The sequence below is a fragment of the Anolis sagrei genome, chromosome 4 (assembly GCF_037176765.1).
Source record: "Anolis sagrei isolate rAnoSag1 chromosome 4, rAnoSag1.mat, whole genome shotgun sequence".
Classification (NCBI taxonomy): Eukaryota; Metazoa; Chordata; class Lepidosauria; order Squamata; family Dactyloidae; genus Anolis; species Anolis sagrei.
The window spans coordinates 132,724,874-132,749,530 of NC_090024.1; the positions used below are offsets into that span (position 1 = coordinate 132,724,874).

At 42.2% G+C, this 24,657-nt stretch overlaps 1 protein-coding gene across 1 annotated transcript in view; it reads right to left on the bottom strand.

Annotated features, from left to right (window-relative positions):
• CRIP2 (cysteine rich protein 2) overlaps positions 1-24,657 on the bottom strand; it is an 86,383-nt gene that overhangs the window by 6,539 nt on the left and 55,187 nt on the right. The window contains exon 9 of the mRNA XM_067467086.1: positions 2,551-2,844. Within this exon, the coding sequence (XP_067323187.1) occupies positions 2,551-2,844 (294 nt within the window). The remainder of the gene's footprint in view (positions 1-2,550; positions 2,845-24,657) is intronic.

The following is a 24,657-nucleotide window of genomic DNA, read 5'->3' on the forward strand; positions in this document are numbered from 1 at the left end:
TGTTCTGGAAGCATTCTCTCCTGACATTTCACATGCATCTATGGCAAGCATCCTCAGAGGTTGTGAGGTCTGTTGGAAACTAGGAAAATTGGGATTATATCTCTATGGAATGTCCAGGGTGGGAGAAAAAACTCTTGTCTGTTGGAGGTAGGTGTGAATGTTTTAATAGGCCATCTTGATTAGCATTTGATAGCCTGTCAGGTTTTAGATGTGGCTCGTTACTGCCATGAAAATGAACAAAATCTGGCTACCACTATTTTAAAAACTCTAAAATTATAACAGTAAATAAAGAACAAAACTCAAACACAGGGAACTCCAGACAAGAAACAATCAGGGACAGCTAATCACCTCTGAAGAAAGAATTCCCCAGGCAGTAAGAAGGCACACCTAAAAACTGTCAGACCATCAAATGCTAATCAAGGTGGCCAATTGAAACATTCACACCCAGCTCCAACAGACAAGAGTTGTTTCTCCCACCCTGGACTTTCCACAGATATACAAACCCAATTTTCCTAGTTTCCAACAGACCTCACAACCTCTGAGGATGCCTGCCATAGATGCATGTGAAATGTCAGGAGAGAATGCTTCTAGAACATGGCCATACAGCCCGAAAAACCCTCAACAACCCAGTGATTCTGGCTATGAAAGCCTTCGACAATGCTGTCAAACTGCTATAAATATTTCAACATGTTTGAATTGAAGTATGTCAATTATTTAGATGGCTATCTATGCTGCACTGAGAATAAAGTTTAATTATAACAGTAAATAAAGAACAAAACTCAAACACAGGGGAACTCCAGACAAGAAACAATCAAGGACAGGTAATCACCTCTCAACAAAGAATTCCCCCAGGCAGTAACAAGCCACACCTAAAAACTGTCAGATGCTCCTCTAGTCTATTTTGTTCAGACCTCAAATAGAATATTGTGTCTAATTCTGGGCATCACAATTTAAGAGAAATATTGACAAGCTGGAACGTGTCCAGAGAAGGGCAATTAAAATGATCAATTTTAGATCATTAATTCACACCAATGATCTGAAGACCATGAATCCCTATGAGAATCGGCTTAAAGCACTGGGTGTGCTCAACCTGTAACCTCAAAACGTGGCTTTTCCGTTGCACTTTTGGAGAGTGATTTTACATCTCCCTTTGTCATTCTTCCCTATAATGGGTGTCCTCATATTGCACTATCTCCTGCCCACATGAAGGATTGTCCCCACTCCTCCATTCATGAGTCTCTCTTACAAATATATATGTTTTATTTCTTTCTCATCCTTGTCGTATTTTCTGTTGGTCATGGGGGTTCTGTGTGGGATGTTTGCCCCATTTCTGTCATTTGTAGGTTTCAGAATGCTCTTTAATTGTAGTGAACTATAAATCCTAGTAACTACAAATCCCAAATGTCAAGGTATATTTCCTCCAAACTCCATCTGTGTTCATATTTAGGCATATGGAATTTTTGTGTCAAGTTTGGTCCAGATCCATCATTGTTTGAGTCCACAGTGCTCTCTGGATGTAGGTGAACTACAACTCCCAAACTCAATGCCCACCAAACCCTTCCAGTGTGTTCTGTTGGTCATGGAAGTCCTGTATGCCATGTTTGGTTCAATTCCATCATTGGTAGAGTTCAGAATGCTCTTTATTTGTAGGTGAACTATAAATCCCAGCAACAACAATTCCCAAATGTCAAGGTCTATTTCCCTTAAACTCCATCTGTGTTCATATTTGGGCACATGGAATATTCGTGCCAAGTTTGGTCCAGATCCATCATTGTTTGAGTCCACAGTGCTCTCTGGATGTGGGTGAACTACAATTCCCAAACTCAAGGTCAATGTCCAGCAAACCCTTCCAGTTTTTTCTGCTGGTCATGGGAGCCCTGTGTGCTAAGTTTGGCCCAATTCCATCATTGGTGGAGTTCAGAATGCTCTTTGATTGTAGGTAAACTATAAATCCCAGCAACAACAATTCCCAAATGGCAAAATCAATTTTTTGAGTGGAGGACATAAATGGGACTGTTAGGCATCTTGTGTCCAAATTTGGTGTCAATTCCCCCAGTGGTTTTTGAGTTTTGATGGTAGCACGAACGAACATTACATTTTTATTTATATAGATTATTATTATTATTATTATTATTATTATTATTATTATTATTATTGAGGCTCCCATTTGGAAGTTGAAGCAGCAGTGACTGATATAATCACGCAACAACGCCTCAAAGTTGTTTCAGGAGGGGGGGAGGAGAGGGGGACCCCAAATGGTCAGGTTCCCCCCTGCAGCACCCACAAGTTTCCAAGGAAGGGTTGGAAGCGACCCCCAGGCAACTCTTTGCTGGAGTGCCCTGAGGGCGGGCCAAAAAGGGGAAGCAGCGAGAAGCCTCCTGTCAATCAAACGGGATGGAGAGGGACTGGGGTAATAAGGCCGAGCGGCCCCTTTCAGAGCTTTGCCTCCAAGGGGAACGGACGGCACCCTCCCTTTCCGACGGCGACCCCCTTTTCCTCTGTCCACCCCCGCCTCCCGGTCACCCCCGCGGATAAGGGTCTCCCGCTCACCGAAGTAGACCTCCTTCTGGCACCGCGGGCACTTGGGCATGGCGCAGCCGTCGAGCGAGGTCCGTCGGCAGAAGAGGAGAAGGCGCGACTGAGGCGCCAAGGGCGAGGCCGCCCTCCAGCACTCAGGGCTCAGGCCACGCCTCGCTTCGGGCGGGAAAGAAAGGAAGGAGCGCGCGAGGGAGGGAGGGAGAGGGTGGGCACGCGCCCCTCCTTGGCTTGAGCCAGCCTCGCGCTCCTCGTTTCCCTCCCGCCTCGAAGGGACCCCCGCGAGGCGAGGATTCAGGCGCCTCCTCACTCAGTCAGAGCCAGGGCGAGGAGAAGGAGGGCAGCCAGGTGCTCCTCTCTCAGGCCCCTTCCACACAGCTGTATAAAACCCACATTGAACTGGAATATATATGGCAGTGTGGACTCAGATAACCCAACTCAAAGCAGATATTGTGGGATTTTCGGCCTTGATATTCTGTGTGGAAGGAAGGGCCCTTTTAGACCACTTCCTCTTCTTCTTCAATCTTGCTTTGACAGGATATCCTGCCCCACTTTTTGGTCTAGTTTTTTTCAATTCAGTCTCATTCAGTAATTTGTTGGGCAGTTTCAACAGAAAGGAGGAAACCATGAATACGAACCAAATCTGATTGCCAGTATTTTAAAAAAGCACCAAGACAGTAAAGAAAGGAGAGTGACTAAAAATGTCTGGAGAACAAGGCCTATGAGGAGCGACTTAAAGAGCTGGGCATGTTTAGCCTAAAGAAGAGAAGGCTGAGAGGAGACATGATAGCCATGTATAAGTATGTGAGAGGAAGCCACAGGGAGGAGGGAGCAAGTTTGCTTACTGCTTCCCTGGAAGCTAGGACGCAGAATAATGGCTTCAAACTACAAGAGAGGAGATTCCATCTGAACATGAGGAAGAACTTCCTGACTGTGAGAGCTGTTCAGCAGTGGAACTCTCTGCCCCAGAGTGTGGTGGAGGCTCCTTCTTTGGAAGCTTTTAAACAGAGGCTGGATGGCCATCTGTCAGGGGTGATTTGAATGCAATATTCCTGCTTCTTGGCAGGGGGTTGGACTGGATGGCCCATGAGGTCTCTTCCAACTCTTCGATTCTATGATTCTGTGAACTAAACTCCTGACACGACAAAAAAACAAAAAACAACAACAGTGGAACTCTCCGCCCCGGAGTGCGGTAGAGGCTCCTTCTCTGAATGCTTTTAAACAGAGCCTGGATGGCCATCTGTCGGGGTGCTTTGAATGCAGTTTTCCTGCTTCTTGGCAGGGGGTTGGACTGGATAGCCCATGAGGTCTCTTCCAACTCTATAATTCTATATTGTGGGGGTTTTCTGCCTTGATATTCTGGTTTATATGGTTGTGTGGAAGGGCCCTTAGACCACTTCCTCTTCTTCTTCAACCTTGCTTTAACAAGGACATCCTGCCCAACGTTTTGCTTTAGTTTTTTTTCATTGACTACCTCATTCAATCTCAACCAATTCAGAAATTTGTTGGGCAGTTTCGACAGAAAGGAGAAAACCATGAACACAAACCAAATCTGATTGCCATTATTTAAAAAAAGCACCAAGACAGTAAAGAAAGGAGAGCGACTAAAAATGTCTGAAGAACAAGGCCTATGAGGAGCGGCTTAAAGAGCTGGGCATGTTTAGACTGAATAATAGAAGGCTGAGAGGAAACATGATAGCCATGTATAAGTATGTGAGAGGAAGCCACAGGGAGGAGGGAGCAAGCTTGTTTTCTGCTGCCCTGGAGACTAGGACGCAGAATAATGGCTTCAAACTACAAGAAAGGAGATTCCATCTGAACATTAGGAAGAACTTCCTGACTGTGAGAGCTGTTCAGCAGTGGAACTCTCTGCATCAGACTGTGGTGGAGGCACCTTCTGTGAAGGCTTTTAAACAGAGGCTGGATGGCCATCTGTTGGGGTGCTTTGAATGCAGTTTTCCTGCTTCTTGGCAGGGGGATGGACTGGATGGCCAATGAGGTCTCTTCCAACTCTGTGATTCTATGAAAGAACACCCCTGGTAAACCAGAGAACACCAGATGGCAAACAATCAAGTGCCAGTGAACAGAGGGTGCTCCCAGGCAACAACAGCCAGGCTCTGTAAATACCCCCACTGATTGATTTTGCTGCTGCAAGGCTACTCCATGTTAAACCTCGCTAATTGCAACATTCACACTTGCCTCACACATACAAGAGTTCTTTCTCTCACCCTGGACAATCCACAGATATATAAACCCCATTTTCCTAGTTTCCAACAGACCTCACAACCTCTGAGGATGACTGTCATAGATGTGGGCAAAACATCAGGAGAGAATGCTTCTGGGACATGGCCATACAGCCTGGAAAATGCACAACAATCCAGTGAAAGCATTCGACAACACATTCACACTTTCTTCAAAACCTCATTACATTAAGAGGGGAAAGCATGGTGACCTGAGAGAATTGCGCCCTTTGGAGTTCTGCCTTCCCATCAGACTCACACGTGGAAACTTAAGAGCTGGCAATACATTCATCTTTTACATTCATCACAAGGTCAGTATTACTTTTCTTTTAATCAGGAGACACAAAAGTATCTGAAAAGCATTTTACCTACCATCTCCCATCACACTTTTGTGCCTCCCTCCCCTGCACCTCTTCTCACTCTATCTTCCACCTTCTTCGCACACCATTTCTTTACCACAGCCACCTTCTCTAGTTTACTAGATCCTCAAAACAGTCAACAGGAGGTAAGCAAGTGGGTGGTGGAAGAGATGAAGAGCAAGGTAAGGAAATAGCATGGTGGGGATTACAAGTCAAAGAAGGCAAGAGGTTGGAAAGACTGCAGTAATGGCAGTCAGCAAGTCAGTTCTCCTGGCTTAAATACAGATGATGATGATGATGATGGTGATGATGATGAGGCTGCTCGCACTGCCCAACAAAAATAAATGTTTTGGTGTCTTGATTTTTAAGACCTGTTCCTGGGTTATTGGGGTGCTGGTTCAGAAAATTGCTTTGGATAGATCACATCGACTCTATTTTTTTAGATATGGGTATCATGGTTTTTCTATTGGAGAGCAGATGACGTCTGGTAGATGGCATATGTTCTGCATTTCAAAAACTAGAGCTAATCCTGGAAAACCGGTGGTATTTTTGGAATCAGCAAATCAAATATGCCCAGAAACAGGACTAATATTTGAGGCACGAAAATTGTATGTTGGCCAGTGTCATCATCATTAATTTATTTATGTAGCACCAAGAATGAGTATGGAGCTTTGCAAGAAAATGACCAAACAGATGAAAACTCTGTGCTCTGCCCTCTCCTTTTCTCCATCTAAGAAGAGGCAATGGTAGTTGTGGTAGATGGAGGTTCTTTTCTTTCTTTCTGAACCTCTTCCTGCCTCTTCTTGATGTTCGAGGCCAGGACAGTGACAGGATGAAGCCAATTGCTTTTTTCCTGCTTATGGGTTATGGCATGGTGGAACTGTGCCTGCATCTGCTTTCCTTTTTCCAAGAACAAAGTAGTTGTGATGGAGGAAAATCTGCTTCTGGGCCTCAGTGGAACTTTGTCTCCTTCTTTTCTCCCTCCTCTGAAGTCGCAGTCATGGATGGCATGGCATGGGCAATCATTTGCCTTGGTCTTAACCCACTTCCTTCTCATACTTGTCAATGGATTATCACAGCCATAACATTACCAATGCTGCCATGTACCTACCTGCTCCCTGCTTAAAGGAGAGCAAATGGCTTTGTGCAGTCAAGGTTTTTTTAAATGTCAGGAGTGACTTGAGAAACTGCAGTTGCTTCAGGTGTGAGAGAATTGGCTGTTTGCAAGGATGCCCAGGGGATGCCTGGATATGTTACTATCCTGTGGGAGGCTTCTCTCATGTCCCTGCATGGGAAGCTGGAGCTGACAAATAGGAACTTACCCCATCGGCCAGGGGATGCCCGGATGTTTTGTTGTTTTACCATCCTTGTTGGAGGCTTCTCTCATGTCCCTGCACAGGGGGCTGGAGATGATAGAGGGAGCTCGTCTCTGCTGTCCCCCGGATTCGAACCTCCGACCTGTCGGTCTTCAATCCTGCTGGCACAAGGATTTAACCCATTGCACCACCAAGGGCTTCAAGGTGCTTTACAGAGAAAGCAGGCTGCTGCACTGGGTGAGATAAAAGAAGAATGTGAAGTGCAAAGGAAGGAGGCATAACTGTAAGCGGTGAAGTAAGCCAGTGGAAGGAAGGCAGAAAAGGACAGGAGGGTGAGGCAGTGGCAGCATATTGGGGAGAAAGAAGGCAAGGCAACATCAAAACAGGAGGAAGGGGCAGTGGCACTGATCCTGCCACTTGAGGCTGACGCCTCATTCTGCCTAAGAGGGGTCCTGACTCTGAATGGGGGCTCTGGGAAAGCCTTTGTATGAAAATGCCAATTCTAGCCAAAGAGATTTGGGTGCCTGAGGCAGAGCAGCAAATGGTATTCTCACTGCAAATAAAGGTTCAGGGCACCAAGAGACAGTCAAGGTATATTGGCACAGAAAATCTTGCAAGCACTACTTCCCAGATAAAAATACAAGAGTAAAAAAAATTGAATAGTTTCCTTTCATGATACCCAAAATGTGCTGCCTGAGGTGTTCTCCTCATAAATCTTAATAGCCGAGGCAGCCCTGGGGGCAACTGTTGGGAAGCCCATAGTAAAAGAGGGTGTTTTGAGGGCAATAAAAACAAATTAGGGAATGGAACTGGAAAGAGAAGTGAAGTGAGAGTTTTATATCACCGTTTTATGATGTTTAATTTTCATTTTGATGTTTGCATTAATAAAATTTGAAATTATTTTTGTCAAAGGAATTCAAATGGCTGTTATTTCACATGTTAAACATAAAACTTGGCATACTAGAGGACCCTCAGAAGCGTGCACTTTAGGGTTATTCTGTTATTTCAGAAATTATGAATTCATTTAAGTTAATTTGAATCTATCTATAGTTACAGCAATAACTTCAGACAATAGGTGACAGATGCCTCGAAGCAACAATAAGGAATTTATAAATAAGTCAGGTCTGGCATTCTTATTTTTTCAGAATGCCTCTAAGTAGCTGTCTGTGGGCCAGAAGCTAGTCTCCAATGTTTCCCTAATGGAAACTATGGCATGTGCAGCCAAGCAATATCAGAGTGTGGTTAAAATGGCAAAAAAATATTAAGGAGGAAGAACATACAAGCTAGGTTGCTGCGGTTTTCTTTTTCCTGAGTCTGTAGGAAAGGACAAGATTCTGCCCACTCACTCTCCCCTTCCCCCTGCCGAATTAATTAAGTTTAGACCTTTCTTAGATTGACTTTGGCTTTTAATATTTAGCATCCTTAATTCAGACTAGAAGCTGGTAAAATTCCATTAAAGCTGGTGCAATACATTTTGTGTAAGATTTTGCTTATAACTGCTGCAGACTGGACTAGGCAATTTCAGGGGCAGCCCCATGCAGAGAGCATTGATGTCATTTAATTGAGAAATCACTTGTACATGAATATATGTTGTTTGAGGTATCCAGAAAACACCATAGGTATTGGGACATGGAAGCTGATTTCAAATAGTACAATTTATTTATTTATTTATTTATTTCCAATATTTCTATCCTGCCCTTCTCAACCCCCCGAGGGGGGATTCAGGGCGGCTTACAAACGAGCCACAATTTGAAGCCTCGATATAATACAAATATAAGCGCAAATAGCAACAGTTTAAAATAGTAAATAAAACATTAAGTTAAAACACATTAAAAACACTGTCATCAACAATATAGCCAATTTCAGTCCGGTTCAACATCCAAGGTGCGGTCATGTCATGTCCAAAGTCTTGATCCCAGAGCCATGATTTAACCTTCTTCCTAAAAGAAAGGAGGGAAGAAACCGACCTGATCTCCCTGGGGAGCAAGTTCCACAGGCATTGGGCCACCACTGAGAAGGCCCTGTCCCTCATCCCCACCAAGAGCACTTGTGAGACTGGCGGGACTGAGAGCAGGGCCTCCCCGGACAATCTTAAGCTACGAGGCGGGACATAGACAATGAAGTTCATGTGAACCTCCAGTAACAGAGCCCCCTTCCACACAGCTGAATAAAATCCCACATTATCTGTTTTGAACTGGATTATATGACAGCGTGGACTCAGATAACTCAGTTCAAAGCAGATATTGTGAGATTTCCTTCCTTGATATTCAGGTTTATATAACTGTGTGGAAGGACCTAGAGATAGGAAAACAGTAACAGAAACAGTAACAGTAACTGCAACCGCAACAGGAATATTTATAGGGTATTCATCCACTTCCAAGTAGATTGTACATACATTAGAGAGGCAGTGATTGTCTTGTAAGTCAAGTACATTGTTAATTATCATACCCAAATGTTGGTTCATTGTGACTCCCAGCATTCTTTTTATCACTGACTGCTGATTATGTCTGCTAGAACCTACAGTGTATCATCTGAAGGAATACATGATTTTCACAGTGAATGTAAATAGTCCATTCATAATATTACATTAAGTAATGTGATTTTTGTTCCTGGATTATAAATGCGATTTCCTAATTGGTTCTAAAATGAAAACATGGGAAAGGTTTATTAAATTGCAAAATCCCGTGACACATTTTGCTGTACTATTTCAACGAATATCTCACAATATCTCAACAAGTTCAACATAGTTTTTGGCAGCCACAAAAATTGGGTTTCTGGAGTATAACAACTACTTTCACAATTAAACCGGAAATAACACTTTGAAACCAGGAACCAAACAATTTTCAAATTTGGTCTCATAGTGCAAGTATCTAAAGATTAAGGGTAAAGGTTGTTCCCTGACATTGAGTCCAGTCGTGTCTGACTTTGGGGGTTGGCACTCATCTCCATTTCTAAGCCGAAGAACTGACGTTGTCCGTAGACACCTCCAAGGTCATGTGCTCGGCATCACTGCATGGAGCACAGTTACCTTCTTGCCGGAGTGGTACCTATTGATCAACTCACATTTGCATGTTTTCAAACTGCTAGGTTGGCAGAAGCTGGGGCTAAATCTGGGAAACTCCCCCTGCTTCCCGGATTTAAACCTGCAACCTTTCGATCAGCAAGTTCAGCACCTCAGTGGTTTAATCCACTGCACCACCGGGGACAGTATAAATACGTTTAAAAATACAGTTCTTTTTTGCGTTAAAACCTTTGCTTTCCCCTTAGTATAAATCGATGGAGACACAATGTTTCTTTTGATTCGCATGGGGACCTACAATATCTAGAGTGGCATAAATTATACTAAAATAATCCTTAGAGCTTTGATGGTTTTCTTAGATTACAAACCTATTCTCCCCAACAACAATTTTCAGGAGGATAATTGAATACTTCCAGTTCAGTGCAAATATTAAATTCTTCAGATTTTCTTTTCTTTTTCTTTTTCTTTTAGTTTTAATTTTATGGGCAGTAATATTGCAACCACACTTAAATTAATATACACTTTGGTTCTAATAAAATAATTGCATGTGTATGTATTTGAAGAATCCCTTGGAATCTGCAAAATGGCCACTCCATCCTAACGGAACTTCCCCATCCCTCCCCGCCAAAGTTATGCAATGTCCGCTGCCCGGGACACAATATCACAAGATGTAAACAGAGGATGACTAATCCCAATAGTGTGGAAAATTTATTGCACTTCTGCTTTGAGATTACATCAGAACAGCAGTGATTACTTTAGTAGAGCTAATTGCTGCCAGGCTGGAAAGAGCCTTGACCTGCATTGGGATGTGTTGCTAAAGGTGTCTCCACTGAAGCTTTATCACCAATTCTTATTTCCTCAACAAGCCACATTTTTCAAAATCCAATTACTTACCTAGGCGATTCCTCATTGTCCAAGTATGGTGGCCTTCCAAGTATAGAGTCTTGGCGGTGGATACGTAGGTGACTGTGGAGCCCTATTCTTGACACATATGTTCTTCAACAGGGAAGGCATCAGTTTCCAGGTGGAAGCAGTGCCAATCAGGATTGTCCTCTTGGTACGTTTCTCCTTTTGCCCTCAATTAATGCCGCTTTGAATTCCACAGCACTGCTGGTCACAGCTGACCTCCAGTTAGAGTGCTCAAGGGCCAGGGCTTCCCAGTTCTTGGTGTCTCTGCCACACTTTTTAAGGTTAGCTTTAAACTCATCTTTAAATCTTCTCCTGTCCACCAACATTCTGTTTTTCATTCTTGAGTTGGGAGTATAGTAACTGCTTTGGGAGACGGTGATCAGGTATTTGGGCAAGGTGACCAGTCCAGCAGAGTTGATGGCGGAGGAGCATCGCTTCAGTGCTGGTGGTTTTTGCTTCTTCCAGCATGCTGACATTTGTCCACCTGTCTTCCCAAGAGATTTGCAGGATTTTTTGGAGGCAATGCTGATGAAATCTTTCCAGGAGTTGAGTGTGATGTCTGTAGATAGTGCACATTTCACAGGCATATAACAGGGTTGGGAGGACAATCTATATAAATAAAAATGTAATGTTCATTTGTGGGATTAACATAACTCAAAAACCACTGGAGAAATTGAAACCAAATTTGGACACAAAACACCTATCTGGCCAACAAGTGACCATCACTCATAAAAAAACACTGAAGAACACAGCAGAAGGGACAGAAAAAGCCAAAAAAGCAAAAAGACACTACAGTGCATGCGCAAAATGACTCCCCCTGGCAAACAAAATACATAATAGCATATCTACACTCTCTTCTGGACTACAGCTCCCAGCCTCCTCTAGACCAGGCCCTTTAGGAGAGCAGGATGATCCAAATGCACTGCTTCCAAGCTGCAAGCTTTCTTCTCCTTGGATTTCTTTGAGAGCATCCCAATCCCTTCATATTTCCTATTCCTGGATTGCAACTCCCAGCAATTGTCCAGATAGAAAAATTATATAGATATAGATAGGTAGGTAGATAGATCGATGAGGAGGATTGCTGGGAGTTGCAGTCCAAGAATAGGTAGAGAAGGAAGAAAGGAAAGAAAGAGGAAGGGAAAGAAAAGCTGTGGGTGGGGTGAGGAAGGGAAGAAGAAGAGAAGGAAGGAAGGAAGGAAGGAAGGAAGGAAGGAAGGAAGGAAGGAAGGAAGGAAGGAAGGAAGGAAGGAAGGAAAGAAAGAAAGAAAGAAAGAAAAGGGAAGGAGGGAAGGAAAGAGGGAAGGAAGAAGAGAAAGAGGGAGGGAAGGTTGGCCACAGCAATGCGTGACGGGTACAGCTAGTAGCTTTATAAACAGACATCTTAGTCTTCCTATGGATGTCCTGATCCTAAAATACTATCTGCTTCATTTGGCAAAATGCTGCACTCACAGAGCTCAGGCAATGTTGTATTTCAGTGTGAGTTATCCAATTATCCAATTATCACAAGGACAGAAAGTGAGATGAAATCTTTGGAACAGGAGCACAGAAAGCAAAACAAAAACTACAGGGGTGTTAACCCTTCCTTATGCTATCCAAAACTAACACAAACACACACACACACACACACACATATTGGCTGGAGGTACACTAAAAAATGTACATGTTCCAACTTACATACAAATTTAATTTAAAAACAAACAGCACCCATCTTGTTTATAATTTGGGGACTGCTTGTACATGCAGTCCAAAGCCACAGTATATAGCCCCAATGTACATTATCCAACCTCCCTCTTTATCTCGCTCCCTTTCTCTATCCCTCTCTCCCTCTTCCCACCACTCTATATATCTAAGATAATATGTCAGATGAGTTTCAGTCCATTAAAGATTGTACCATGTTGAATATAAGTTTTATGAAGTCGGAGCACTCTTTGTGTTATTGAAAAAGCTTTCAAAGTGCACTGCACATTTCAGCCTTTAGGTCATATAAATCACTGGTCTGAGTTTTTTTTTTAATTGAAATTATTGTTATGATGACAACAAGACAATCCCTATCTATGATCCCATTTGCAATTTATAAACATTTGAAAATGAGAATGTCACTAGAAAAATGCATTGTGTTTACAGTCGTGTTTACACTATTGACATAATTAGTGTCATGATAAAAAATGTGCCCGTCAAGAACTGGATGAGCTTCTGGGTTCATAGAACAGTTTCTCCCTGTGCCAAATGCAAATAAAGAACAAACAAACACCCTTCCTGAGAGAGGGCACACCTTGTTGGCAAGAAACAACTTGAGATACCATAATTTTGCTCACATTTCACTGCTGAATTGATTTATTGCACTAGCAGAGTCAAGGTTTCAGTGGACTGGTTGCTGAGCAAAGGTGAAAGTCTTGTCTTCAGCTTTTATGTGTCACACAATATAAACTGGGTATAAGTATGATTTTAATTCATACACAATAATATTTATGCATCATATTGACCATTTTCTTCTGAAAATTCTAACAAAGTTTCTCATATTGTACTATTTTCTTTTTTACTTATTATAGAAGTGTTGTGGTTAGTGTGCCACGTAAAAATTAAAATGTGTAATGGTTTCTTTGAAAGAACTCATTCAGTGTTAACCGTCTAGTTGTAAATGTGCTGGAATTCTTTGTTTCGCTTAATCACTTTTGATGTCAGGACTCCATCCATCCCTTTTTCTCATCTACTCCTTCTTTCCCATTTGTACCCACACTGTGGCATTAATCCAAAGTTCGGGTTGCTCACATCCATCATGATTTGGATCTTAGGGACATTCCTGTAGAGGACATATTCAGAACACCCTCTGATCTGGTTATACTGGATGAGTTTCAGCTATTGGGACTTGAAGATGTGGGTTGCTAGAAATTTTGGTTTTTTTTTTTTTTAAGAATCACTACTCACTCAGCTCCCATATGTGAAATTGCCTCAATGTGCATCAAGTCACTGCTTTACAGATGACCAATTCTCTCACACCAGAAATGACTTGCAGTTCCTCAAGTCGCTACTGATACGGAAAAAACTGCTTTATTTACACCAAACGGCAATAAAATTTCTTGCTTTGTTTTTTCCCCCTCTTCTCTTTCTCCTATTCACCAAAGCTTGCAGAATATCTCTTGGAGCAATCTGCAGTCTACTTGGTTTTTTGCTATCCTGAAAAATATGTTGTTATTCACAACTACTGGTGAATATGAGAGCATCACTGTCGAGTGATATTGTAACTACTGCCCTAAGTGAAGCTGGAGTTATCCTGTACTCTGATGGTGTTGCCGGGTCAGTCTTTGTTTCTAATTGCATTGTTTTCCCTTCTCTTCTTGGATCCCATCTACACTGCCAGTTTCTGAATGCGGAATATTTGCTTTAAACTGGGTTATATGTGTCTATACTGTCATATAATCCAGTTTAAAGCAGATTATCTGCATTCAGAAACTGGATTACATATCAGTGTAGATGTGGCCTGGAAATACAAAAGATCATACCTACATTATCTTAGCATAGCACAGTGGTTCCCAACCTTGTTTTTGACCAGGGAACTTGACCAGGGACCACGCACTAACATTAGTGCCAAAAGGGTTACAAATCAGTTTTTTGTCAACTTTAGATTCAGTTTGGTTATTTGGGGTGCTGATTCAGAAAATTGCATTGGATAGACCACACCAGCTCTAGTTTCTGATACAGAACATATGCCATCCAGTAGTCGCTATCCGCTTTCCCACAGAAAACCATATTTCATAAGCCACTGTAAAGACGCCACCAGTTGTAGGGACGTTACTGATTTGTCAGGGTCTCCTACAATTTGTAATGGATCTACAAATTTGATAACACAGCCACTAGCCTGTAATATTTTTGTTTGTCTTTCTTCAATGTGTAGCATGACTTGACTTGAAAGTATACGAAACAGAGGCTTGGATTTAAGAGAAACTGTAATAAGTTTATTGAAGTATAGAAGCTTAATGGTTTCAATGTTTCTTAACTCCTAGAGCAGTGGTTCTCAACCTGTGGGTCCCCAGATGTTTTGGCCTTCAACTCCCAGAAATCCTAACAGCTGGTAAACTGGCTGTGATTTCTGGGAGTTGTAGGCCAGAACACCTGGGGACCCACAGGTTGAGAACCACTGTCCTAGAGGCACATTCCTTTAGTGGTTACATTTATAATCTTTCATAAAACAACTCTTAAGAGGGCTGTTATTTCCACTCGACAGGTTTTAAACTTATTTCCTTCAAAATGTGTTTCTTTCCTTAACAGATCACTCCAGGCACTAGCCTACTCTTTCCCTCTGTTATCTCTGTTACAGTAAAGATTCTTACTGGGGTTCTCTTTCCCTTTTTGCTCAAACTCTAACTACTAATCTAAATAAGTCAACTTGACCTATCTAAACCACACAGGTTAAAAGCCTAAATCTTCCTGATTCTCAACACAGTAGAACCAGCTGTTCCCCACGGTTCTCTGACCACAGACTGCCTATTTAAAATACCTACTCTTGCCAAGTGGCAGTTGGCTCCTCCCCTTTTACCATGGCAACCCATCTCAGAGTGAGCTGAGCTGGCTACCATCCCCCCAGTTATGCTATTTTAAATACTTACCCCTTTAAACACCTACCTATAATTATACATGACTGTAGGTTAAAATTCACACTTCACCACAGCCACTATAAGTGGATTTTATGAGACGAGTCGTTTTCGTTGCAACAGTGAGGCGGCGGACCATATTTTACTTCTTGCAGACCACTGGTGGTCCACAGACTACAAGCTAGGAACCACTGGCATAGGAGAACCAGATGCAAGTTTTATTTTGCTCTTTGTCTGATAGGTGATGGCCAATGATTACCAAGTTTCTGGTCTTTCAAATTTTATCAAGATGTTATCTATGAAAGTTTCAGAGTTACAATCTACTTTGATATTTTGATTGCTGCCATATATTAATTGCCTGATCGTGTCAAGCGTTCAGTTATGCTACAAAATCTTCTGTTGTAGAATATTGCCATTTAACATCAAGTATATTTGCACGTTCAGAATAATAAACTCTGAAATAAAAATATGCTGGAGTGAAAATTAATTGTTAGCTCTTGGCTGGTTAGATCACATTTATAATATTCAGAACACCCCTCTCCCTTCCTGATACGGTTCCAAGTTTTACACCTTTGCCTTTCTGTATTGCACACAAAGTGGAATCCCACCACTTCTAGCTCTTCCGTTTTGATATAACAAATATTGCAGCAGATAGGATTTTTTTTCTTACTATGTACTTTATAAAATAATATTCCTTAATGGGCAGACTTCAGGGCACCTAAACCTTCAAAGTCCAGTCTTTCCACTCCTTTGCCTGTTTTGCTGCCTTTGCCAATTCACAGTTAAGTGCCTGTTTGGTTAATCATTAAATCAGCACAGTAGACTCTCTAAAGCAACTGGAATTCTCAAGCATGTGACAAAAATTGAAGAAATAATACTTTAATTTTTAAAAAAGCTTATAAGCCAGTAAAGCAATAAAAACGTGTTACATTAATCATAGAGTTAGAAGTGCCCACAAGGGCTCTCTAGCCCAACCCCTTCCTATACAGGAACACATAATCAAAGAATTCCCAACAGATGGCCATCCAGCTTCTGCTTAAAAATATTGAAAGAAAGAGATTCCACCACACTCTGAGGCAGCATCTTCCATGGCTGGACAGCTCCTATAATCGGGATGTTCTTCCTAATGGTTAAGTGGAATCTCTTTCCCTGCAGTCTGAATCCATTGCTCTGTGTCCTAGTGTCCAGAGCAGCATAAAACAAGCCTGTATCCTACTCAATGTAACATGCTTTCAAATATTTAAGCATGGCTATCATGCCCCCTCTCCGCCATCTTTTCCATTGTATCAAACTCCAGGAGAACATTGTCACGCCCTCCAACTTCCATCTCATTAACCAGGTCACCACTACTAGTTAGGATAAGATCTAAAATACTTATTCTCTGCTTGTCTCTTCCTCTTTCCGGATAATGAATTTATCTAAGTAAATGGGGAACTTGTGGAATATTATATTCTATCAAAACAAATATTTTGATAGTTAAGATCTCTTATCAGACAATGCAGTGGACTCTTACAATGACATCATATTTGTTAATATCCCACTTAATTTTTACCCATATTTTTTAACCTGGTCTCCAGAATCCCATGGATTTGGCTCAAAGCAGGGTACAACATGGTTAATGCAAAGAGATAGACACTATTAAAATAGCCGTCAACAACACTATTAAAAAACAAGAGGTAAAATTAACAAGTTAAAATTGACTACATTGGCCTGCCAGAAGGGATAGGTCTTCAGTTGCATTTTTAAACTCCCCAGTCATTTTGAAAGGATACTAATTATTATTATTATTATTATTTATATTTCGCCCTATCTCCCCAAGAGCAGATCACAGAACACATACGTGGCAAACATTCAATGCCATTTGGACAGGCAGGACAGAACAGACAGAAAGAAGGTATGTTGTGTCAATGTCCAGCTTTCAGGGTCTTTGGGGGTTGTGCTCAAATCCAGCCACAGGGGGGTACTGTCTCTCCATCCTCTATGACGAAGAGCCATCAGGACTTCTTCCTTCCTTTTGGTCACCAGCATTTTCTGATCTTTTTATTTTATGGTGTTGTAAAACACCTCCCCCACTTTTTAGCGGTACCTAATTTCTCTCCTTACAGCTCTAAGCTGTTTTTGAACTGATTAGGTAAACAGTGAGCTGGACTGACAGTGCTCACCCTGACCCGGGCTTCAAACTGGCAACCTTTTGGTTGGTAGATTTTATTGCTGCTGGTGGTGATTTGCCAGCTGTGCTATAGCCTGGCCCTGTTCCGGATATTATGGTCAATATATATATATTGACCATAATATAATGCCACTGAGAGATCTAAAAACACCAACATGGACACTCCCATGTCAGTGTTAAGATGAAGATCATCCACTAAGGCAACCATAGCAATCTTAATTCCATATCACGTTCTAAAGCCAGTTTGAAATGGGTCAAGGAACTGTTTGTCGTCCAAAGCTGCCCAAATACAAAGCTACTACTCTTTCTTTCCTGTTTTGTTCATTTCTCTGAAATAGGTTATATCTCTACATATCTCCCTATTAATACATTCCAAGCATGAGACTCACTCTACCAAGTTTCAGTGATATCTGTCGTATTGTATTTGCTTTGCTGTGTAATGAGGTCACAGTTATCTTGTTTATTTCCTGTGCTCTGTGCATTAGTGTACAGACTGCAAAGACCATGGGTCATTTCCCCAAGGAGCTTATTTAAAATTTTCCTCCTCCCACTGCTGGATTCTTGTACAAGTCACCCAGTTCTCTTTATAACACTAAGGCTATTATCTCCAGCACTTTATGAACTCCTACCCTTAAGAATACTGTTTCCCTTCCCACATAACTAAGTTTAAAGACCTCCTGATAAAATTCATGAAACTCTTAGCAAAAACATTCCTGCAATAAGATGCAACTTGTTCCAGGGACCAGATTTCCATTTTCATGAATTCTCAGACCAAATTGTGCCCATGGGAACCATCTATGGAGGCAGTTGTTGACCTACAGTATTTTTCCCCTTCCTGGGAGGAGAGACAAGGTGTCAACCTCTAGGGTCTATCAGCTTCCTCATCAGACTCTCGTAATCCGTTATGATGTCATACTGGCTACAACTTGCAATGCCATGGTTCCCATATGGACCAAAAGAAAGGGATAAGAGTTAGTGGGTTTAATGAGTCTTGTCAATACAATGCTTTTCTGTAGAGAAACAGCATACACCTCAGACTTCCTGTCAGGCCCACACATCACAACTTCTGTTCTTCTCATCAGGAAGTCCTCTACCATCACCAGAGGTCTCCTATGATGATTGGCAGAGATTATTCATGGAATCATAGAATTATAGGATCATAGAGTTGGAAGAGACCACATGGGAAATCCAGCCTAATCCCCCGTCATGCAGGGAAAGCACAATCAAAGCCCCCCAACAGATGACCATCCAGCCTCTGTTTAAAAGCCTCCAAAGAAGGAGCTTCCTTCACATTGAGACAGAGAGTTCCACTGTTGAATGGCAAATACTTGGAATGACTATTGAAATAAGTTAAATAAGAATGGCAAAAGCATGATAACAATTCAATATTAAGAAGAGAAGTGATGTACATAATGTTAAAGCTAAGGATTTCTTATCACTGGCTCGGTTATTGATTTAAATGGAGGCTATAGTAAAAAAAAAAATCAAAAGATTGAGGCTGACAATCTCGTTAATTATTATTTTGTAAATTAGACTGAGGACATCCTCATCTGCAATCATGGCACTTTTGTCATGGCTTCAAATGATCCTGAAACCCACCTTAAAATCAATCAGTCAGTCATCCGGAGCAATGGAGGTCTGTTCTACTGCTGAATGGGGCTCTGCAGGGTGACATTCGGCAAGGGGCAGAAGCAGGGACCTCTGTGGGGAGCTGTCATAATCCTTATCACAAGATTGCTCTCCCTGAAGTGAGGCTGGTCATTTTATCCTGCAATGTCCTACCGGGTAGGAGCAAGGATCTCAATCACTCTGGATGGCTGTGTGACTTTTACAGTGGGTTTCAGGGCGATGGGGAGTTAAACATAGCTGTGATACTGTGCCTATGTGTTTGATGCAGGATCTTGGCCTAAAACTTGGAAAGAGAACCATGAATGAATAACTTTGTCATTGTGCATTGTACAATGAAATTAAATGCTTTCCCCAGTACACATCACAAAACAACACACCCATCCCTCCACAATCCAACCACCACCATACAGCCTCCGATGCCACATCAATGCGAAACCATGGAGCTCAATATAGTTATAGCTCTAGGATAAAAGCCATCTCTCAGTCTTCTTGTCCTTGTCATCCTGTGCCATCTTTGTCATCCTGTACAATGAAATAACTAGAGAAAATCTAGTGAGAAAACATCGTTAAATTATCCAAGCCACAATCATCCAGACCAGGGTATTTCCAATCACTGTTGTAAAAGTTGAACAATGAAAAAATCTAACAGGAAGGAAATAAACCCATTTGAAGTATGCTGCAAAAGAGTTCTTCAGAGATCATGAACTGCTAAAAAAACAACAACAAATTTTAGAACACAACAAGCCTGAACTCTCACTATAGCTTGTCCCTCCTGTATCTCCCACTAGATAAATTACTCCAGTTTTCCCATCTCATCTGTTTTTGTCCTTGCATCTGGCCCAGACCATCTTGTTTAACTCTTTGTACTTATTTTTTTTCACTTCATACCCAGTGTTTTATTCCACTGTGTTATTTTTTGTTTATTGTTTGTATTTGTTTATATTGCTTGTACTTTATTTTAGTTAATATTTGCTGTATGTATTTCATTTATTTACTGTATCTATTGGGTTTGGCCTCATGTTAGCCACCCCGAGACCCTGAGGGGAGATGGTGGCGGGGTATAAATAAAGTTTAATAATAATAATAATAATAATAATAATAATAATAATAATAATAGCAGAAATGACTAAATACAGGCTATACCATTAGATGATCATGCTTGGTAAGTCGAAAGCCCATAGGAAAATAATACATTACAGATAGAATTTTGTGTGTGTGTGTGTCAGGAGCAACTTGAGAAACTGCAGATCACTTCTGGTATGAGAGATTTGGGTATCTGCAAGCAAGTTGCCCAGGGGACGCCTGGATGTCTTGCCATCCTGTGGGAGGCTTCTCTCATGTCCCCACATGGGAAGCTGGAGCTGAAAGGTGGGAGCTCACCCCACTCCCCGGATTCGAACCATCAACCTTTCAGTCAGCAGTCCTGTCAGCACAAGGGTTTAACCCATTTCGCCACCCGGGGCTCCTCAGTAGAATGATGGATTCAATCAAGGAAGACACAGCATTGAGTCTGCTAGACCTGAGCAAGGCAGTTAACAAGCTGGGCCTCAGGGATCTTCTCATGCATAGGGTCAGCCTGATAGCAAATTGCAACAGCCTCAGGGCATCCTTTTCTGGTATGTTATGATGCAAGAAGCATCCTTGAACAGACACACATACACATGGCAGGTTGAGGGCATATTCCAGAAAACTGGATTTGAAACATTTCTGCAGTTTACCACTTAGGTACAGGGGAAAACATTGACACTGAAATACAACATTGACACTGAAATACAACAACACCTGAGCTCTGTGAGTGCAGCATTTTTCCGAATGAAGCGTTTAAGGACCAGGATATCTGTAGGGATACCAAGGTGCTTGCTTATAAAGCTACTGTCCTCCCAACTCTGCTATACGCCTGCGGGACGTGGACTGTCTACAGACTTCACATGCAGCTCCTGGAACGATTCCATCAGCATTGCTTCCGGAAAATCCTGCAAATCTCTTGGGAAGACAAGCAGACAAATGTCAGTGTGCTGGAAGAAGCGAAGACCACCAGCATTGAAGTGATGGTCCTCCGCCATCAACTCCGCAGGACCAGCCACATTGTCTGGATGCCTGACCACCGTCTCCCAAAGCAGTTGCTCTACTCCAAACTCAAGAATGGAAAATGGAATGTTGGTGGACAGGAAAAGAGATTTAAAGATGGGCTCAAAGCCAACTTTAAAAACTCTGGCAGAGACACTGAGAACTGGGAAGCCCTGGCCTTTGAGCGCACCAGATGGAGGTCAGCTGTGACCAGCAGTGCTGTAGAATTTGAAGAGGCATGAATGGAGGGCGAAAGAGAGAAACATGCCAACAGGAAGGCACATCAGCCAACCCCGACCGGGACTGCCTTCCACCTGGAAACCAATGCCCTCACTGAACATGCAGGTCAGGAATAGGGCTCCACAGTCACCTACGGACCCATCAGAACACTGATCTTGGAAGACTATCCTACTCGGACAATGAGCGATTGCCTAAACATAAACACAGTGGAAAAGAAGACAATAAATGGATACTGCACTGTATAGACCTCTTTTTTTTTAGCAAGTAGGATAAATATGCCCCCACCTTGCAAAAAGGATTCTCTCATAATTGTATATCAGGCTATTCAGTTGCTATCTGGTTTAAAAGTGTAACGAAATTACCTTCTGGCCAGTGGACCAGATTTCCGCTGCAATTGGAATGAATAGCATAATTAGGACCATGTTGTTCCTCTGCCCCTGCACACCTGCACACACACATATACACACATCCTGTGTTGTTCACTTCATTGTATTTTAAATTACAGGATGGTCTTCTGAGGATAACTAGTAATTCTTAAAGCTCCTAATGCTTTTATCTTGTGTTTCAAATATTTGATATTTTAATGCATGTCTCCCGTAAAATGTTCAATACATTTTGATAGCGCACCTTTTAGTCCTTTTCTTTTTTGCTGTTTCATTTTGTTTGACATTTTCCACACCCTTCAGGGAGGGCCAGGAAGTTTTGGACTGGGCATCGCTCCTCAGCGACTAGGAAATCTCCTTGGCTACTGATCCGTCCACATCCTGGAGGCATTGAATATTCAGAAATCAAATTATGCTTTACATTGGATTTCCATCCATTGTATTGTCTTCTCATAAAACTGGCTGTGGGAAACATCAACAAATTCAATACAGTCTGCAAACAACAAAAATGAAGGAAGACTGCTGGGGACGCCACAGCTTTTTTTTTTTTCCAGCTGGAGTCCAAGGCCTCAGTGCCAACAGCAGCCACAGCCTCTGCCCAGCCTGGCAGATAAACGGAAAGAAAGTGTGTTTGCAGACTCCTTGGTTACTCTGGTAACCATAGCAGAAGAATAAAGATTGGGTGTGGCATTTTCGTGGATAGGAATGAACTCTCCTCATTCTTAAACCATTATACACCATTTTTCTACCAGTGTACTCAACGTGATTTACAATCCAAAATTCTAAATTTGCCTGAGTGCAGAATCTGTTTCTCCGGCTCCTAAATTTCATTTTGCTACTTTTGGCTCAATTTTCCTTTCTATCAAAGTGATTTGGAATTGTGTGCTTGCCTTCCAGGATAACAGCTGTTCCAGCCATTATTTTGTCATGGATAAACTCAATTAGGATTCAGTGGACTGCCATGTGTAGCCCATCATTGCTCCTAGCATGCCTCCACTCCCCTCCAATTGCCTCCAATCTCATTCTACTAAAAATATTTTGGCTGGAAAAGTCCAAGGAGATTCCCCAGAGTTCGCCAGGGTTCAGTTTGCTATTTCAAGGCTATGGGGACAAGGAATGTTTCAAGCCCCAAACAGCATCTTGCAGAAGCCAGATTACCTGTATAACATAACAATCAATGCATTGTTTGAGAAATGTTTAACTATTCAATATAATGGTGGTCCAATTCCCCAGATGTAACATGCCTGCATCCTGTTTAGATACTGTGAATATAAATGCCAGGTGCAGAAACTATGACATCCCTTTCCTTAAGGAACTGGAGTGACAACACAATTCTGTAGGGAAACACCAGACTTCCATCAGATGTAGTATGTCCTCATTGTACAAGCAAAGGAGATGTGATGACCCTTGCACAGAATGGAAACACCTTCATTGTCTGTCATGCTAGTACAGCCTGCACAGATAAAAGAATCTATAGGGAGGAAGGTTTCTGAAGGTAAGCAGTCTAGTAGATGTTGAGGAAAGCTCACAAGGCAGGTTGAATGATTTTCTAAACTTGTATTGAGGGAAAATAGATGGCATGATCGCTTAGGGCAGTTCTTCACAAACATATAATGTAGGGGCACCCTGACCCACCTTGGTGGTGGGAGTTTCACTATTGTCCAGATGTACTGAAGCCAGTTCTGCGCTGTTGAGCAGGGGCATGTGCCCCGCTCTCTCACCCTAATGCTGCCAGATTATAGCTCTCCCCCCACCCACCGGCTTCACTCCTCCCAACTTCTTTTGGCAGGCATGTGGCATGGAACCAACAGAACTACAGATGAGTAGTAAGTAAGTCCCGTTGTACCCACTGTAGCTGGCAGTGGCAGGAAGGGGACAAGTAGCCTGTGTCCCCAGGAAAATGGAGTAACTGTCAAACCACCCATCGCCAGTTCCAAATAAGAATCAGGATTCAGGCTTTCCTTTGTGTTTGTTTCCAACCAAAGGTGCAGCCATGTCAAGCATCTTTCCCTGGGTCAAACCAGACCAGTCTGTGTGCATTTTGTACCTATCCACAGACTGCTCCACACTCATAATAACCTAAATTGTCAGTGTAGATGGGATCTTACATTGCTGAGATTATTAATAAGATGATTGCATCCTGGGAGTGAGAAATCTACTTCTAACAAGTATAGGAGCAAGAGAAAGAAAATGGATATCTCCATCCCATTTGGTAAGGACGTGGATCTGAACAGTTCTGACAAGACATCATACAGTGACATAGTGTACAAAACTATCCTAATTGGGGACATGTGAGGAAACCGTGGCCCCTTCCACACATTTTCTGCTTTGAACTGGAATATATGGCAGTGTGGACTTAGATAACACAGTTCAAAGCAGATATTGTGGGATTTTCTACCTTGAAATTCTGGGTTATATGGCTGTGTGGAAGGGCCCTGTATCTTTCATATTTCACAAACAGACATGCACCCATTCATCTCCCCATGTATATTCTCTTTTCACACGCACATACACAGATACATAGAGACCCACACACAGATGGGGGGCTTCAAGTTGTCTGTCAGCTTTTGGTGACCTCATAAAATTCATAGGGCTTTCTTGGCAAGGAATCCTTGGAGGTAGTTTTGCCAAGTCCTTCTTCTGTAATATAGCCTGAGTTAGCACTTGGTATTTGTTTGTGGGCTCCCATCCAAGGGCCAATCAGGATTGAATACACTTAGCTTCCAAAACCAAATGTGATCTGATATTTATTTATGCCTAAATAATTGAAGGAGTTTGTCTCTTTGTGTGTATACGCACACAGACTTCAGTTGTTGAAATACACAACCACCCCTAAAAATACACATGTGTTGCCATGCCCAAGACAGCCTTTCTGACCTTGGCTCTCACTTTAACCATAACGCTCCTTCCCAGCCGATCTAGTCTCTGCACCTTTTGAGCCTATCTCTCGCATAGTATTTTCCAGTATTTCCTGCCTCTCCATCTCTCTTTCTCTCTCTCCTCACCCCAACTATTTTCCAGTGCTGCTTCTCTAGCATTATGATCCCAACCACTCTTCCTTTCCACTCCATAAACACATTTTTTTCTGTGGTAGCAGGAGCCCTGGATACTTTGGTTGTCAGAGGATCCCTCTGCTGTCAGGGAAAGGAACGACAACTGGTGAGACAATATTACTTTGGTGCTGAATGGCTGTAGTTGTGC